At 32.0% G+C, this 20,084-nt stretch overlaps 2 protein-coding genes across 5 annotated transcripts in view; one reads left to right on the forward strand and one right to left on the reverse strand.

The window, feature by feature from the left end:
• Oatp74D (Organic anion transporting polypeptide 74D) overlaps window positions 1-20,084 on the reverse strand; it is a 94,169-nt gene that overhangs the window by 54,816 nt on the left and 19,269 nt on the right. For 3 of the 4 annotated variants that reach the window (XM_036364781.2, XM_036364778.2, XM_036364774.2), the window contains exon 3: window positions 14,326-14,392. The exons of the other annotated variant lie outside the window; for it this stretch is intronic. The gene's annotated coding sequence lies outside the window, so the exon portion shown is untranslated. The remainder of the gene's footprint in view (window positions 1-14,325; window positions 14,393-20,084) is intronic. 4 annotated transcript variants of the gene reach the window in all.
• Window positions 11,982-12,421, forward strand: edin (elevated during infection). Its single transcript, XM_014229668.2, has one exon. It carries the CDS (start codon window positions 12,043-12,045, stop codon window positions 12,355-12,357), a length of 315 nt encoding a protein of 104 aa, XP_014085143.1. The 5' UTR covers window positions 11,982-12,042; the 3' UTR covers window positions 12,358-12,421.

A 20,084-nucleotide genomic window follows, 5' to 3' on the forward strand; every position in this document is an offset into this window, starting at 1 on the left:
TGAGGCATACTTGTAGTGAGGCTTGGCATGCAAGTATTGGCTGTTGCAGCTGCATGTAGCCGCATCTTGTTGCCACTTTTGCGAACAACACTACCAACAAAAATATGAACAACAACAGTACCAACAGCAACAATACCACTAGCAACAACACTAAGAGCAGCAAGAGCAGCGTTGACGGCGGCACCACCAACCGTTTTCAAGGTGCATGCAACATTCACTTTCTATCGCCCCTATGATTCTATCTATTCAAGTTTATATGCTTGCTGCACGATTTTTATTCTTTCACCTTTTATTGCCCGGCAATTGGAAATTTCTAGAATAATTCTTGGTAAAACCTGTAATAATGGTATTACTAAGCCAATTTACGAGTTCTTCCACGGAATTCTAGATTGGCTAGAATGGTGTGTTGATTACTTTCCTTTACTCTGCCAAAGTGTAGTGTGGCATGGCAATCCTCGAGACGTGTTTACATGTATGCACCGACAAATTTATATATTTCTTTATGTTGTAAATAATATGGTTTGTCATAATCGTTTGCGGTGAGTCGCGCAGCAGCGTGTGATGTTACTACTGATGGGTAATTTAAAAATTATTTTCACAATAAAAATGTTTATTTTATATTTATAAACTATATAGCATAGCAGCATGCTTTTGTGAGGATCTTCCGCCCATAAATGAGCGTTATTATAGCAATTTGACTTGGCTGGCAAATAAATGCGGAACATATAGATGGCGGTGGGTGTAAAAAACGTTTATTTTCTTCCTTAAATACCGTGAAAATATCGTCTGAAATGACCAAAAATGTGGTCAATTTTGAGCTCTTCATACTAATATTAGCAGGTGGCGCATTGTGATTTTCAATTTACAATATGGGTCATTCCATGCTTAATCAACAAATAGTTGGACGCGACCACTATCGATTCGAATGGATTTTGGTGGAAATTTTTTTTTATCATAAAACGAAGTTCTGCCAATTTTTTAAAATTTTTTCCTAAGAGTTATGCAAATTGAAAATTTCACTGTTTTCTCGATTTTGAGAAAAAATTCGAAAATTACAAAAATTTTAAAATTTTGAATTCTTCAAAATCGTAAAAAGTAACCGGTAAAATTTTTTTATATTCTACCTCTAAAATATCTAAAGAAATTCTGAAATTTTCAGAGCGGTGTTCTTTTTCGTTTTAAAGATATAAATTTTTGAATTTTGGCAAAAAAGTTTTTTTCTATTTTTTCAACTTTTTTTTGTTGAATTTTATTATTCTATCACATGATTATCGAAATTTGAGGTCTAAAACATTTTGATTTTTAATGGGATGTAAAAACAAAAATAATATTTTTTAATCTTGGTAAGTTTTAAAAAATTTTTTCAAACAAATATTTTTCGAGCCCAAGGTCCTAGCTCTAATCGTAAAAGTTAACTTTTGCCATTTTTTTCATTATTTCACAAAATAATGTCTCAAAATTATAAAATATTTTATTTTTTATGACTTTTGTTTTATTATAAGTCGTAAGGCCCACCCTACTATACACACTTATAAAATTTATTGTAAACTTAGTTTAACAATCTTTATTATCTTTTTATATACATTTTACCTGAACTTGATGCTTTCTACACAAAAGCAATTTACTACTCTCAATCACTTAAACTTTTGTTGCAAAAGTTTGTGCAAAAGCAGGGTTAACATATGTTTGTTTTTCTTTGAAAAAAATGTATATTATCTAAGATATTGAAAATAGAATAAAATTTTCTTAAACTTTCTCATTTTAAGGGAACGCATTTAATAAGCATATCGTACTCAGTTCATTATTCAGTAAGCGAGCAACAAAAAACACTCTCTAATATGGTTGACTTAGAAACAACTGACTTGAAATTTATTGTAGTAACCAAAGCATTCTCTTGTCTCTCGCTTATTAAGAAATGTAGCTAATAAAAATTATATTTTTAAATATTTTTAGTGCTTGCTTATTTTAAATACTTTTTATGCTTCTTATAGGTTTTGTGATGTAGAGTGTCTTGCTTCCGTGCGGTGCTTCCTGGATAAGCCTAAATGTTCGGCGGTCCTCACGGCTCGAAAAACAACGCCTAACGAGCCTCTGACCTCTACTTTGACATCGACTCTGTTTAGAACTTATGTTTTTCGATCCGGTTTGAAACCTGGGCTGATAGTCGAGGTATTCCACCTCCTGAGTATGTGCGGGATACCCTACAGAAATGGCTGGTGTCTAATGCCAAGACTGAATCCCTCCCATTAAAACTTTGGCAGGTCTCAGAGTACGTTTCTCTTCCGTCATCATTAAGTCGATGTGGCAGGTGTTGGTTGAGAGGACTTTGCGCTGGTTCGCAATGAATGCACAGCCACCTAAGGGCATCCGTCAACCCTCGCCTTGGCCTCGTAACAGAAAAAACCTTGAGACCATTAAAGCCAAGAGATGGATAGCGGCTCTTATTAGCGACCCAGTAGAAAGGAATAACGAATTAAACAGCAAAGATTACGATGGAAATGTCATACAGCTCCAAGCGTGACAACTCTTTTATTAGAGTGAACTGAGAACGCTAAGTAATTTTACAGTGTGTTTAAATGGAGTCTTCACTTGCTCGGTTCAGTGTTACCGCTAGTATGTTATTATCTACTAAGAGATCTATTGAATCTATATTTACAAATTCAATGAAACATTGCTTTCAGATAAGATAAATACTTCCAAATTGAGCATTGAACAAACTTTAATTTACTAATTTATTGAAATCGATATTTCAATAAACTTCATCAGTCTATCGTTAAGCGCGTTTTTCTCAAAACTACAATTTTCTAATTTTTTGTAGTGATTACTCGGTGACAAATTATCCGATTACTATCAATTCTATGTGTTCTGTATATACTTGTAGTTCTAAATAAACAGACCTACCCGTTTTTTGATCTGATCAAAAATCGAATTATGACCAAAAATTACCAATAATTTTTTTAAACGCCGCTATTCTCAATTTTTAATTTTTTCTACTATAGGTGATTGCATGGACAATATCTTTTAGTCGAGAATGATTTTAGGTTTCATCTGCGGATCATTGCAGCAATGGAGGACTTTTTTTCACCACGTCAGAGAAAGCGTGTGAACCGAAAAACCTTTAAATTTGTTCCTCAAAAATTTTGCTGTGTATTCTTAAAAATATATATGGTGCATGCATAAGTATGTATGTATATCACATACCTTTAAAATTTCAAAACAATTGATACAGTTGTTTGTTTTTGTAAATTCCCAAAAATCGCCGTTTTTAGGCTGTCACACCAGCTGTGCCCCTTAAAGGTGGTACTTGCTCAAAAACTTATAGATAGTTTGATCTTCAATAAATGGTAAAAACTGCTTTTAACTAATATAAGTTATATTTAATCAAAGTTTATCATAAGCTTTTAAAATTAATTTCACACTAACAACAATTTAAAATTAAATATATAAAAATTACTTTAAAAAATTTTAAAAGGAAATACTAAAATTCTTCGCAAATCATTTATGACTTAATACCTATATAATATATGTACATACATACTTATATACTTCTGCATGCCTGTAAAAACCCAAAGTCCCGCATCCGCACGCATATAGCTTTGGTGTGGTCGCACTCTTCGCGCTGCACTTCCACAGAAAAGCCATTTCATTACAACATACTCTTGGCTTAACTGCACTTTTATAGCTACACACTTTTATATTTATTATTGTTGTAAATTTTGTAGACGATCAGCAGATGCGTTTGGAAATTTTTGCACCGAGAGCGAAACGCAGACAATACACTACCGGTGAACTACAACTACTACAACAACTATGATGCGTGTTTTTGTTGTAATCGCTATAAGAATGCCGCAGCAGGGCTTTCAGGATGGCTGGTCCGGCAAAAGAAGATTTATCGGCGGCAAAGATGAACTGCAGTTGCTGCAGCCAACAACACGCAAATTGTGAAATAAAAAATCTGCAATGCTTTACAACAATAAAAATAATTGAAATTAAATACTAACATCGTGTACTTAGGGCCGAGCATGAATATGCCGGCGAGAAATGAAACTGTGTTAAGAGGAGGAGGAATCTGCATTAAGAGAAGGCAGACGTGTGTAGTATCTACATGCATATGGCGAAGTAACGCAGCGTGTAAAAATATACAACTGCATTAAATATGTATGTATGTATGAATTACTTTTCTGTCTCAATGTCAAAGCCGTCGTGTTATTGAACCAATTTCATGATGATAGCAAGGGCCGTTAGTAGGGTGCTGTGTGCGACTAAATGATGATGATGATGATCACCATCATCATAATGATGATGATGACTATGGTCATGGTGTGATTGTTACTGTTGCGCCTTGTTTTTGTTGTTGTAACAGTGTTGCATTTAACGAAGGACACAAGCGGCATAAACACAGTTACAAACTTATATGCATGTTTGTAAAAGTATATATCCGTATTGCAAACATATGCCACACGAAAATAAACAATGATATTTAATACAATAATGCAACACAGCAGCGATAACAACGACACTAGTAACAATAATACCAACAGCAACAACACGAGCGCTAACAATAACAATCAAGCAACTTGTAACGCTGAATAAGCGCATGCATACATATATACATATTAAATATACATAAATACACTTATAACTGCATATATGTACATATGTATGTGTAGTATATATGCCAGCAGGCACCGGTAGCCATGGTGGAGGCGTCCAATTGGCAGCCTGACTCAGTGACAGATTTTCTTATGCCTTGCATATCAACTAACCACATACATATAAATGCACACATATACGTATATATAAATATTTATACATATTTATATGTGTGTGCCCTGCATCTTTCATTGACATTGAAATATCTTCTTTCAATTTACGCTAATGGATCACTTGGAGCGTGCACATTGGTTGTCAACGTTCTTGTCAGATTGAATTGACAGCTCGGGAATGTTATTTGAGTGGTGAAGTAGGTAAAGTAGGAGCAGCAGAAATTCCCTTAGTAAACTGAATATGCATATGGTGATGATCAATTGCAATCAGTATAACAGGCTATATCAATATATATATATATATGTATGTATATATTAATATGTTTATAGAAAATAGGTGTGTTTTACCGTGTGGGTGTGTAAAAGTATAACGTTTCTTTATATAATACATATGAAAATTATTTTACGACAACCAATGTATACTCGTGGATTATAGGATTATATACTATTTATACATTTCCATAGTTCCTGGGTGGAACATAGGGCATCAAACTAACGAATATATATCATAAATTTCATTAAAAAAAATAAAAAAACGTTTACTTCAGTTTCATCAAAACTACGACACCCTTCACAAGTTTTCTTACAAGAACTTGCATTTAATTGGTCAATTTGCATGGCAGCCAGCTGTGTGTGTCGGATCACTATCCGATCTGAAAAATTTCTTCGGTGATTGCCTTGGAGAATAAACCCTGCTCAACTTTGTGAAGATATCTTGTCAAAAAAAAAAAAAAATTTCGTACCTCACAACTGAGGGACTAGTCGCGACATACAGACAGACGAACATGGTTAAATCGGCTAAGCTTGTCACGCCATTCACGTCATTTGTATAACATACATACAAGTATATATTTTTTAGGTTCTCCACCGTCTCATTCTTCGTGTAACAAACAAACGTTGAGGCAAACTTAAAATACCATGTTCAGAGCATAAATATTGCTGGATATTCAGTCAAGATTATTCTCCAAAATATTTTTTTTTTCAAAAGTTAAAGTTTCCATTATTTTTAGTGCACATTATTTTTCAATTATTTCTGAAAAAGTGTTTAACAAGCTAAATATACTAAATCCTTATTTTTCTGCTTTCTGTCATATTATTTATATTACTGATATGTTTAATTTAAAATACTTTATTGAGATTTGTCCCAAATGTTAAGCTCAATCTCATTTTTGACTTTATTACCCTTAGTTCTTTAAGAAATGGAACCAAACCAAAATTTTAGGATTTGACAAGAATTCGGTATAAATTATTGTCCAAGGCAACGCTATAATCATCGAACAAATTCTTCAGATCCGACCACTAAGCTTTTTGTTCTTGTATGGAAAACTTTTATATTTGAGACATATTACATTCACTAAATTTGGAAATTATTGACCAAAGCGCAATCTCCGAACAATTCATTATATTTATATCGTAGATCTTTCGTACCTGAATCTATACCTTACCAAATGTTTTCCACCTTTATTTTAGAAACTTAAGCTTATGTGTGACTTTCAGCAGGTGTTCGTGAGTAATTTTTGTAGTTCCCATAAAGACTCATGTAATATATTGACGTTCAATTTCATCCAACTCCCATTATCATTTTTTTATGGTTATTTTTAGCCGTTGCCTAAAGATCGAAATATGCATAAATAAACCACATTTCACAAATATCTCGCAACTTTCCACAAAATAACCAAACAAATAGAAATAATAACAAAAACACCTGGGTATACTTACTTATACAAATGTATAAATGTATGCTTCCATATCCATATGCCATAGTTGCTTGTAAATATGTAAAGTATGTATTCAACAAAAAATTGTGTAAAAAAGCGTTTAGCAAATCGCAGTAATAAAAATTCGCTCAAAGTCAAGTTCAATTCAAAGTCAACAATGCGGAGCCTAATTTACGATCATAAATAACAAATAAAAAACACAAAGTGCTGGCAAATATATTCACATACACATATATTCATTAATGCAAAGATGGCAAAAGCATGTAAATATCAACTACCAACACAGTCACTTCACCATCTCTCTACAGATACATGTACTTGTAGGTAGAGCACTTTAGTTTAAAGCGCAGCTCGGTTTGCTATTTGATCGTTCCAGCTTAGAGGATGAAAGTAAGCCAATTCACGCTGCTAAAAATGCCGGCAAGTTAAACTTCTCTTTCGATAAAAAGTATTTTTATTTTGTTTTTGTATTTAAAGAGCATTATTTTTTTTTATTTCAGGTGGATATGTCAAATCGCTCGTTACCATGGCGTAGAAATGCTCATTCGTTCATTCATTATTTAAATACAATTTTCGAAATGTGTGTGAATAGACCCAAATTTACTGCAGAAATTAAACAGATAAATAAGCAAATTAACATATAACTGTCTAATTTGCTTAAAATTTTTTTTTTGCTATTTTTTTATTAATGGTTAACTCTAGATTTCATTTGTATGTCACAGCGAGAGGCTTTCTTTGAGATTAACTCTAAAATGTGTTTCGATTGCAAATATTTTTCATTCTAGAGTAATATTGGTTTAGCGAAAAAAATTTTACAGCTCAATAATATGGTTTCTGATTTGCGCCGGAATATTTTCTTAAACTCGAGTTTATAAGTAATTTAGTGTTTAGTATTAAACACTATTCATAAACATAGAGATGACCACGCAACATATTGTATTTTCCCATAACTCGCCTTAAACACCACTTGGTTGGTGCTTATTGTGACACCGCAACATATTTAATAGCATTTTGGCAAAGTCTTTGATAGTTATCTATTGTATACATATGTACATACATATGTGCATAGAATAAATAAGTGACTGTCATATTGAATTCAGAATTTCTTATACCACTACTTATACAATGAGTACATTTGGTGATTGACTATAAAATTTAAAGACGAATTTATACACTACAACTCAAAAACGGTCTAAATTAAACAAATGTAGATTAATATACAATATGTTATTCGCAAAACAAAGAGCAAAAAGTCTTTAAGACTAGTATAAGTACAAATTTGGAGTTTTCGTGAGAATTTCAGAATATCAACCGAATACCAAGTATTATTGATCAGTTTCATATATATAATACAATCTTTATAACTATTAGATTGGAATCTCAAAAATTTCATTGTCGTAGAAAGCTCATCAAATATTTAGAGCTAGAGAACTACTTGAAAAAGCTCAGTCAAATACCTAATCAGGTTGTGTTATAAGGCTGATATGGATTAAACACATTTTATATACAACTCAATTGGGAAGTTCCGCTTAAAATTTTGTTCTGGGGCCACTAAAAATGTAGCTTAAACTTTTCTTGTGTATTTTTAGTTAACATTGTCTTTTAACGCAACTCTGATAACCAACATATATTTTTATGCAACGCGTCTACTAATAGGAATGACAGGAATTTGACAGCTTGTGGCGGGCATGTTTGTTTGCGGATTTGTGTCAAAATTTTTCAGTGTGTTCAGTAAGGTTTGTAATTTCATCTAGTTACGTTTCATTTTGGTACAACGGAAATTTTCGTACTCCAAAAAATTCACAGATTTATGTTTACGATCCTCTTCTCCGATAAGGCCTATTTCTGGCTTTTCCTCTTCTGATTCACGAAACGCAATTGCATACCAAAAATTTATCTTTTGGTGCGGATTGTGGTATGGCGGCATCATCGGTCCTTATTACTTTCGAAATGAGGCAGAAAATGCCTATTTTACCAAATTTGAGTGGTTTATTTTATTTAATATCATCACGTCGTTCTTGTTGGATGACCCTATGAACTGGAGAGGCTCTAAATATTGCCATAGGACTAAGCCAGCAATAGAAAAGGATTTTTTCTAGGAACTTTAATGATCCAAACAGTTAAGCAAAAGTAGAAAATTTCTTTAAAGAGTTGTATAGTATATATGTAAAGGAGCAGCGGGACGGGGCTAGTCACTTTAGCCATATGTATCTGTATGTACCCAAACTAGTCTCTAAGTTTTTGAGATATTGATCTGAAATTTCGCATACATTTTTATCTCCCTAAGAAGCTGCTCAGTTGTCAGAACCGTTGATATCGAACCACTTTCGCATATAGCGTTCATATAAACTGATCGATTAAAATCAAGCACTTGCATGGAACTTTTTTTATTTGATCAGATATCTTCACGAAATTTGTCGCGAAATATACCCCAAGATAATGTATCGATCTTAAAATATCTTGTTCAAATCGGACCACTACAGCATATAGTTTTCAGATATAGTTATACTTACAGTTGCGATAAGAAATGCAGCTGTGAAGAGTATTATAGCTTTGGTACAGGCAAATTAAATGTTTTTTCTTGTTATATTCTCGATTTGACGTTATGTTGCTACGGACACGAGAAATTATGATGAATCCTTTGACAACCATCAATTTGATTTGTGGTGTTTTATGCAATTTTATTACAAAAAAAGATGATTTTCAAAAGCAACTATTATATTTTGGCAAATTTAAAGAAAATCACTAAAATTACTCAACAATTTCCTACAGGGATAATTGATATACATTTACAAATACATACGCATGCGCAATAAAAATCTGCGCAACGTCAAAATATACGGCTCTGTTGCACTGAATTTGCATATCACCTACTTGTCACAATTCAACTGACCGCAATTTACCATATGTACTACCATTTCGCCTACACCAAAGTTGTTGATGCATTGCTTTAGACAGTCACCGCTCAAACACGCTAACAAAGTGCATACAAATGTGTGCACCAACAACAACTTGTTTAACATATTGAATGGAATAAAAAGTGCATACATACACACAGATATATATATATATATATATATACATGTGTGAGTGTGCATAAAATTTCACAATGGTCACATGGCGAAAAGCAACAAAGACACATTACAGCTGACAACACAAAAATATATATTAGCAACAAAAGCAATTGGCAACGCAAATAAATAAATAGCGGTGTAATGCAATAGCAACAAAATGAAAACTACATCATAATGAAAGTGAAATGCGCCGCGGTGCATGCCACATGGCGCGAAATTTGGTATTCCCCAGCGCCAGACAACGATGGCTCAGTTTAGCGCCGGAGCTGAGCACAGTTAGCCGGCAGCTAAGTAACTACTTGGCTTACTGGCTTGTAGCGACAACAACAAAAAATAGCAACAAAAGGAATAAAAACAATATCAGCAACAACAACAGCAAAAATAATAATAACAACAATCTTTACGGTGGTTTATCGTTTGGGAACAAAATAAAAATACAACAACAAAACGTCAGTCAGGTGTTTACAGGCGAAGAGTATGCCAGGGGAAACGGCACGCGTGTATGCAACAACATTTGTTGTTGTTGTTAGATTGGTGTGACAGTGTGTGCGGTGCAGTGGCATGTTGCAGCGGCAACACCTCCAACATCATAGCCACTATATATGTGGCATTTGGTAGGCCATCGGCGATGACGTTGCAAGAAAAATGTCTAATGAGCGGTTGCAATGTGTTACTGTTAACTACAGCAACAAAATGCTAGTGTTGCGAGTTGGGGGCGTATAAATGATTTGGCTTTAATGTTTCAATGCTGCATGGTCGTTGTTGTTGTTGTGAAATCGCAAAAATGCTTAGCGTGGTTCGCTTTTGTCTACGATTTTGTTTAACAAATTCAGCAATTTAACTGTTGCCGTTGCCGTTGCGGCTCAATGAATTCGTTGTTGATGCGAGGTGCTGTTGCTTTGACTGTTGTTGTTGTGCAAGCACAATGTTTAATGCCCGTAGTAAACAGTGGGATATTGTTGTTGTTGTTGTTGCATTTTTTGCATCTTTTGCAATTTGTTGTCAGTTTTCTGCCATTGAAAGTTAGTTAATGTAAATAACATTAAATGTCTTTGCATTGAAAGTAATACACTTGGTGTCTTAAGTTGAGGTTAAGCACGAACTTTGAACTTTTTGTTGGTATTCAGGTTTTCTTTAGTGTTAATTGAGACTATTTTAATGTGAATGGGAGATTTACAACAAGCGGGTCTTTGAAAGTAATTGCTTGCAAAGCTGAGGTTGTACTGTTACTCGAATATCTTAAGAGTCCTAGGTTTTTGTGCATTTGTTTTTTGACATTTTCTGTTGTAATATGTTTCAGTGGAAGGAAAAGACAAACAATAAATTATCCATTCCCGCAACTATCCGGTCTACGTAACCGTAACGGTTCCGGATATTTATTCATTCGTATACATTCATGTTGTCGCCTTTAAAATAGTCTCCATTAGTTATTATGCACTTATGCTAACGCATCCTCCAATCGTCGACACACTTCTTAAACTCGATTACATTTATTTCTTTCAGCGATTTTCATCTTGTAAAACGACGGCTTTTCAGGTTATTTTTATATTTGGAAATAGTGACACCGGCCATCGTTACAGTATGGTTTTTAGCCAAGAGTTCACGACCCAGCAACGAGACGTGAGCTTTTAACAAACGAAAATCGCCAAGCTCGTAAAAACAAGTCTAACCTTAACGGCTGCTGACTTTGGAAATTTGGTCTAGTCCCTTGGCAATTAGCTATATTTATTTATTATAAAAATAAATTTTTAAGGTTTGTGGATTATTTTGGAGATAATTTTAAGGAGATACTCTTATTTTCAAAGTTTAACTATTCAAGAATATGTCTACAAGAGGATTTTTCAAAGTTCAAATTATTTGCGGATATTAAGGTATTTTGCTGACCCGACATCCAAACTGGTTCAGCCGGAAAGGAAACTTTAAAATGTTTTTTTAAAACGATCTGACTTGCAAGTGTATCTAACTCTTAAAGCAACCCCTTGTTTATAGTGAGTATAAGGAAACTGAAATAAATTAGGGCAGTTAGCAAATAGAAACTAAGAAAAATATAAAATATGGAAAGACTCTTAGAATAGTAAATGAATATGATCGAAATAATTCATACAATAAATCGATAAAAATCGTTAAATATCGATTCAAATTTACGCGAGCTAAAAGTACGTTTACGTTAAAAGAATAAAGGTACTCTACCACTGATAAGAAAATATGAAATAACATACTTCCGTTATGTTACTTAAATAATTACAGGTAAACACACTTAATCATATTATGTTTGATAAGGTGCTTCCCAAGTGAGAGTTATCATTATCTCAACAAAATTAAAGATAGTGTGAATCCCAAATTGATGCAACATCGATTGGCAAAACACAGGTGAGATGATATAAAAACCAACGTTCCAGCGAAGTTGTTATCAATCACTTAAGCACTTCGTTATCGATCGCTTTTAATAACATAAGAAGAACGTTTATATTAAAATTATATAAAATGGCAAATAGGTGTCTTCTAGTATTCGTTTGCCTCTGCAGCATTGCACTGATCGCTGCCTTACCACTGCAAGATGACTCGCAATTGCCACAGCAAGGACACCCACCAGTGTTGGTCCGCCAAGTGCGTACACCCGATGGTGGCAGCGTTGGTGTCGATGTGAACCAGGATAGCGCTTCAGCTCATTACAATCAAAATATCTACAGCAGCGATGATGGCAATTTGAAGGTGGACGCCGCTGCACAAGCCACTCATGATTTCCATAACAATGACAATTCCTACAGCGGCTCAATATCTGGCTCATATAGTTGGTAAATTGATGTTGACAAAATGTAAAAATATTTTATGAGCAATTAAAGTTTAATATATGTGCACAATATGTTTATTGTTTTTGTTATGTAAACTTTATTTATACTATTATAAGTGACTTTGTGAAGTTCACCATTACGTATGAGTAACATTTACAACATAGAAGGTATCGGAGGGAGTGAATGTGATAGAACTTTTAATGTTGGCAATTTTCTGATTAACAAATTTTATAACACTATAATATTTAGTCAATACTAAAAAATATTTGAAGAGAATAACGGTAACATTTGCATTAAGGTATTAACATATTTATGTAAAAAAGTATTACTTATTTGTAGAGACCATATTTTGAAAGGAATTTATATATTGTGCAAATTCGGAGGGTGCTCCCTCTTACTTTTATAGAAGCAGCTTAAAAAAAGCTTTAAAATGTTAAGTGGTGTGATCTTTTAAATTTTTTGAGGAAATTTACCATAGTAATGTACATATATTTTCTTTACACCATCAGAGAGTGAAGATTTCAATGAAGAAAAAGTCTACCGATTTAAACAAAAAGCAGATATTTTGATGTGACAATTTCTGATTGAAAATTACAGGTATTAAGTCAAGATAAGTTAAAAAATAAAATATTTTAAATTCAAAAAATTGCAGTATGTTTGGAACATTAAAAAATAAGCTGACACAAAATTTTGTAAAAGAAATTATTGTAAAAACAAAAAAAAAAGCAATCAAAATACAAAAACTCGGTTTCTTTGAATTTTTCTCATAAATTTTGAGGTAATATGAAAAAAGTTGATACAAAAGTGGTAGATTTTTATAGTATATACAACTTTGCCTTGTATGTGAATTATTTTTCATAAGACTTGCAGTTATGTAGAAGAATTTTCGGATATTACAAGTCCATTAACGTAATGGAAAATTTTATAACTGCGTAGTATTTCCGCTATAAAAACTCACAATAAATACTAGTACAACATCCATTCGAAAATCATTCGAAACTGAGAAAACCATTCACATCAACACATATACCACAAATTGACGAAAAACTCGGCGAAACCTCGAGACGACCCATTTTTTTTACATATATTAATAAAATTTTTATTTTTTCACCACACTCCTACATACATATATTTATAATTATTTAAATACTGTTACATTTAAGTTGCATAATTCTAACACAATAACTGCTTCGCATATAATTTGAAAGCCACTGGAACATACACAGCACATCATTTATGACTGTTGATTCGTCTTCCCAGTGTCTGTATTACCCGTTCTATACCACTGTGGCGGCACAGCAACTGGTCGATGCCATTTTAACTTTGGATCTATAGTAGGTTTTGCAGCCAAAGCCATACCAACAAATATTGCGAATAACAGCATGAAAAATTTTAAATCCATAGCTCACGTTTATGTTTCTTGACAAGCTGTCCGACTTAACGAAATGAACTGTGCCAATAATATTCGTTTGTCGTCTTTTATATTCGAATAACTCGAAGCAACGCTTTGGTACTCTACAATTGCTGATAAAATAACTGGGAATACCCACGAGTATACATTTATTGCGAATGCGGTACTTTAATTATTGTATTTCACTGCTTAATTTAGGAAGCACAATGCAAACAGTTGGGTATATATAAATATAATTGTATATGGGAGTAAGTAGGCATGCATATAAAGAAACATATTATATATTCATAAAGTGGGGTTCACCGTACAATTTTTGTTAAATTTGGGAAGATGTATATTCGCATTTTGTAACAGTTGTTTTTCAGTCTTACGTGTTTTGATAGTGTGAAGTTCAGAGGTCTCATATAAGGTGTGGTTTTAAAGGCAAGTTCTTTCTTTAAACGGAAATTAAATATTATTTTTTAACTTAAAAATATTTTTAATATAAAATTTAAGAATTTTGAAAATATGCAGACATAATGTTGCGTACAATTAGGCGTATTTTTTTTTATCAAAGACACGTACCTTTTACTGTGGTTCTGAAATTATTGAGTTTTTCGGTGAAATTAAGGAACACAACTAGTGCGACAGCCTAAAAAGAGAAGATTTTTGGGAATTAAATTAAATTGTTTTACAATTTTGTATTTATACAAATTTTAAGAATACACAGTAAAATGTTTGAATAAAAAAATTAAACATTTTTCGAGTTTCACGGGATCTCCGACAGCGCTAAATAACATCCTGCATTACTAAATAAAAAAGTCTTTTCTGGAAAATATTTTGCGTACATTAAGTTTATTTTTACTTCAAAAATTAATCAATTTCGGCATGCCAAAATTCTATTTTCGATCAGATCTAAAAACTACTAGGTAATTGTTGGCAGAACCATATACACAACATGCAGAATCGATAGCAATCGGATAACTTGTTTCCGAGTTATCACTCGAGTAAATTAAAAAACGTAGTTTCGCTTTTAAATATAAACTGATGTAGCCGATTGAACTGAACGGCAACACTTTAGAAAGCTTTAATTCAAAAACTATTTGAGATATTGATTTGAATTTGTAGCATGTTATTTTTATAGGCATAACCTTTAATATTTATATATTTTCAAAATATGGAAAAAATCTATTTATGTTTTTTATTAAGTTCATACTAGCAAGTTTTGAAAACAATATATAAAATAATAATACTGCAGTATAAAAACCTTACTTATAAGAAGAAAATGTGGAAAATTTTCAATAAAATATTCAATTTTATAAACTAAAATATTGTACTTGAAACTTTGTGAAAAATTCGATTTTTTGTCATACCCTTTCTGTTTGTATACAATTTTTTAATTTTTGAAATTCAAAATCTGATCCATCTTAAAAGAGTTTACCATATGTATATGTACATAGTTCTATAAAAATATTTGCAACCTATCAACCACATCTCTTTAGAATCGTATATACCACATAAACACGCATGTATTTATATTTTTATTGAAAGAAATCTTACATGCTCCAATTTAGCGATAATAAAAAGGCTATGATAATCTCTATGCCGGCCGCCTTTGGCACCTACATAAAAGCCTACGCATTATCTGCTTATAATTTATAAAACATAAAATAAATAAATGACTAAATCACAACAGCTAAGTTATAGTATGTATGTATGTATGTATAAATAAAAGAAATAGTTTGGATGTGTAGCGTGTCTGAGAAAAAAGTAGTTCAAATAAGTTCGTTGACCTAAACAAAATTAAAGCAAATTCGAGTATATTAACTAAAAATGTGTTTCTTTTCTTTTACTTTTGTTTTATAGTCATTTTTGTTTTACTTTCCTTTGTTTTATTTTTTATGCGTGTGCTATTATTTATTTCCACGCACTTGTTGCTTTGATCGCTATTGTTTTTGTTGTATTATTTTGGTGATTTTAGTTTTATTTTTTAGATACGCAAATGAAACTATTTTTATTTTTGATAACGTAATTCGTATTTCGACTAATACAATATTACTTGCTAACAAACATATGTACATACATACTAATATATTAATAATTTATTAATAAGTGCGTATGGGATCAACGTTTCACATCATAAATTACCATACAATGAGGAAGCCATTCGCCTTAATAAAGAGCAACAAACTTATTGAACACAAGCCGAAACTCCCACACACTTAATCAGTGGTAGTTGGTAACAACATAGGTCGTAATATGTATTTTATAATGGCTGTGTAAGTTATTACTAATCTATGATGTATAAATATTGGAATATAGCGTATATAGATGATATGCTTCTTGAGACTTTAACTAAATAAATTTAAGTGGTGTAAATTGTAAAACGGCAGCGCGGAATGACACGAATGGTAACGTAAATTCCAATCATTCCAAGCAAAATTTTTTGAGTCAGAATTATAAAATACCACCTATCCAAAAACACTTTTTGACACATTTAGAAATTTTTTCTGTTTTAAACGTTTAAATATGTTATGGTTTGCTATTTCTGTTCAGTTTAAAAAGTAATGCCATGGTACTTCAAAAACATTTTCGGTTAGTGTTTTTGTTCAAAAATTTGTAAATTAAAATATTTTTTTCAGAGAAAAATATTAAATAATTTTTTTCCACAACAAATTAGATACTATTGGAAGCTAGAAATATTTCTAAAAAAAAGTAAATTCGTTGCAACTATCCATTTAAATTTAAAATTCTAACTATCTAGATATCGACTAATGCGCAAAATATTCTCAAAATCATAAGTCGATTATTTGGAGTTATCGATAATATTGCAACTCTCTTTGTGTAGTTTGATAATATCTGTTATATTCATTATGATACCTATAGCTAGCTATACCCTAGCTTAAATTTTTTTTGTTTTCCGCATTAATTTTCATTTTCCAACTGACATTCTTGATTAGCTGAAAATTTTGGTTTCGAAAAATAGAAAGTAGTACATAAAATTATAAATTTTACTAAATTTCAAGGTGTACACAATTGCTCACATCTGGTGTATCTTATGATGCCAGAGTTGCCATATTTCCAATTTAAAAATAGGCTTCGAATATATCAACTTATGAAAAGTTGAAATGAAAAAGAATTTGAGTAAGGCCTGGAACTAAAACGATACAAAATTTTGTTCGAAATCGCAGTGGTGACTGTTTTCGAAAAAACTTCTCGTATTTTTTAGAAATCAAAATCTATATACATTTAATAAAGTGATTTTGGCTTACACCCTTTATAACGATTTTATTTTATTGAACTCTGTTCTGTGGAATTCGTCTCTTAAAACAAAGTAACCTTAAACTAGATACATGTCTAAGATTATAGGTTATACTCGAAACGAAATATAAACAGAAATAAGAATGAAAGATGTGAACAAATATCAAATCGATTGATCCTTATTCCTTTGTTAAACGATACAAAGTTCACCGAATAACCTACTTAATTTCATAAAATAAGATATTTCATGAAATAGATCGGATGAGACAGGGATAACACAAATTCGCAAAGTCATTTTCATTTGAACAGTTGTAATAACGAAAAAAAATTGATGGTAAAGAGAATCATAATGTGACAAACTTCTTATATCTAAATCGAGAATGATAAAGATAGAGATTACGCCAAGTGTTTACCATTACAAGTACTTTATTCGGCTTAGGCTATGACCAAGAATTAAAAAAACAAAATTGCACCGTCGACGTCATATGCTACAAGTATATAGCTTTTTTTGTTGCTATGTTGCCTCTACTCATTTTACAGTGTATGACGTCACGTTAGCGCAATCCTGTTTATGTTATTCTTGTATACGAATTAATTTTCAATGTGATCGTTTTTATGAATGATTTGAATCAAAATGACTGTGAAATTGTTTCAACTTTGGTTTTTTGTTTTCAATATTGATAGGGGAATCCACAACACAGAGTTTCGAAAAACACAACATTTTCGTTTGTAACTAGCCACTATTGGTTAGCAGTCGAAAGATTTCTTTGTAAGACTTATACTTTTTGTTGGCAATTTTGTGAAACAATTTATGAAATTTGTAATTCAAAAACTGGTTAGACATTTTATTTCAAAAAACTGCTTAGCAATATTACCTTAAGGCGAATGCACATTGCAAAGTCTGTTAACTCGGTCGAAAGTGATGAATCTGCGCACGAATGAAGCAGAAGTGAAAATGACCCTGAGGGTCTAACTTTTTATCAAAATCAATATGATCTTAATCTAAATACCTATGCATATGTTTATATATATATATGCATGTACATTTATGAATATTTGAGGTGCGAGTTTCCACAGCCGGAGTAAAGTGCTCGCGATATTATCGGATGCAACACACGTGTGAACCATTAGGAAACACCCAACCAGGTCTTTTCACTTTTCGGCATGAATGTCGCATTGTTGTTACATTTGAATGTCTCTTACATGCATACAAACATACACACAGGCATATGAGTACTAGTTACACATGGCCACCGCAGCAATAGAAAGTGTCGAATAACAAAAAATGAGTTGGCCAATTGCTCGCATGGTTCGTTAGTGCACATATAATGTATGTACAAATGTGGGTATATGTATATGCGTGTGTGTGTGTGTGTGGCTTTGCGTTATAGGGTATAAGCAATTGAAGTGATGATCACTTGAACTCGTATGCATAAGCAATGACAGAGTATCGAATAGCTTAAAAAGCCCGCACGCACAACAACAAATCACGCAGACAAATGAGCAATGAAAACAAAATAACCAAACAAAAAAAGGAAACAGTAACAGAAGCAAAAAAAGCTACAAACGACGAATAATATACGCACGCAAGTGACGAATAACTTCAATTCATGCCGGTTTGCCATTATCAATTGGTACTTTCTAATTTGCAATCACTTTACGCCTTAAAAACATGCACCAAAACAACAAAATTAAATTTAGAAATTAGATGTGTTTGTAATGATTTTTCGAAAATTACTTATGTTTGTGGAAGTGTACTGCAAAACTTTCGATGAACACTTAAATTAAAGGCAAAGCTATGGTGGAAGTACTCAGCTCTCATTTTAACAATATAACAAGTAAATTACTTATTTTTAGAACTCTTAATAAAAAAAAGTCAATTCAAAATACAGGGTTGCCAACTGTTTTTATTATTATTAAAAAGTGGTGGAAAGTGAAAATATGTTTGTGGTTATTGATATTATATTTCCGGCCAGTGTTGCCATCTATTTTATTCTATAATTAAAACAAATTTATTATTGACTATAATATTTTTTAACTTTTTATTCGTGATACAGTTGATAGATAAAATAGGGTTACCAGCTGCCGTTAATGAATACTTTTCCAGGATACAATTTTTTAAAGATTCAGAAACGATAAAGAATATAAAAAAGTAAACATGTAAATTCATTTAATAATATTTGTCATAGGGTTGCCATAACATTTTCTGTAAATAAAACTGCTAAAAATATGCTTATTCAGTTTTAATATTAATGTTGTGAAGCTGATATAAAAATATTTAGAGTTGCCATTTGTTATATTTTCTAATTAAAAATTACTAATTAGCCACCAAAATATTTTCACTTATTATTGGTGATGTTAAGTATGTCAACCAAAACAGCAGGATTGCCGTCTACCATTAAATCATATCTTTTTACAACATAAACATTTCTAAAGATAGCGAAGAAACACTTTTCTAAAGAAAAGTGTGAAATATAAAAAAAAGAAAAAAATTTTTGGAACCCAATATTTTTAACGTTAATAAAAAATGTCAATTCATAAAATATATGTAAGTGGTAGAGTTGCCATCTGGTTTTTTGATATTAAAAGTGAAGAAAACTGCTCAATAACATGAAAAATTATTTGAGAGCAGGAATTGATTTTAAAAATATTAGTTAGCGACTAAAAAGTTTGTGAATTTGTTATTCGTGGTGGAGTTGATAAGTATGTTAACCGAAAAACAGGGTTGCCACCTGTAAATAAATTCTATTTTTGACTGCATAAAAATTACTAAAATTTTGAAACAGAACGAATTAGTACCACCAAGACAGAATTTTCTGCGGAACTCATTGAGCTGCGTGTGGTAAGACCGATATGTGTATCTACATCTTTATACATATAAATAGCTTTAGGATTAGTTTAGCCTATACTCGGTGCTGTCTCGTTTTCTTCTTGCTCGGAGAAAAAAACTCTCAACCATCTTTATGTACGAATTTCTCAAAGAAACTGGAAAAATATAAGAATTCAGGTCCAAAAACATTGCAAAGAGCGTAAATAGCATTTTACAACATGGCCATGACTAGCTAGTTACTTATTACATTTTC

This window comes from Bactrocera oleae, chromosome 6, assembly GCF_042242935.1.
Source record: "Bactrocera oleae isolate idBacOlea1 chromosome 6, idBacOlea1, whole genome shotgun sequence".
In the NCBI taxonomy this organism is placed as follows: Eukaryota; Metazoa; Arthropoda; class Insecta; order Diptera; family Tephritidae; genus Bactrocera; species Bactrocera oleae.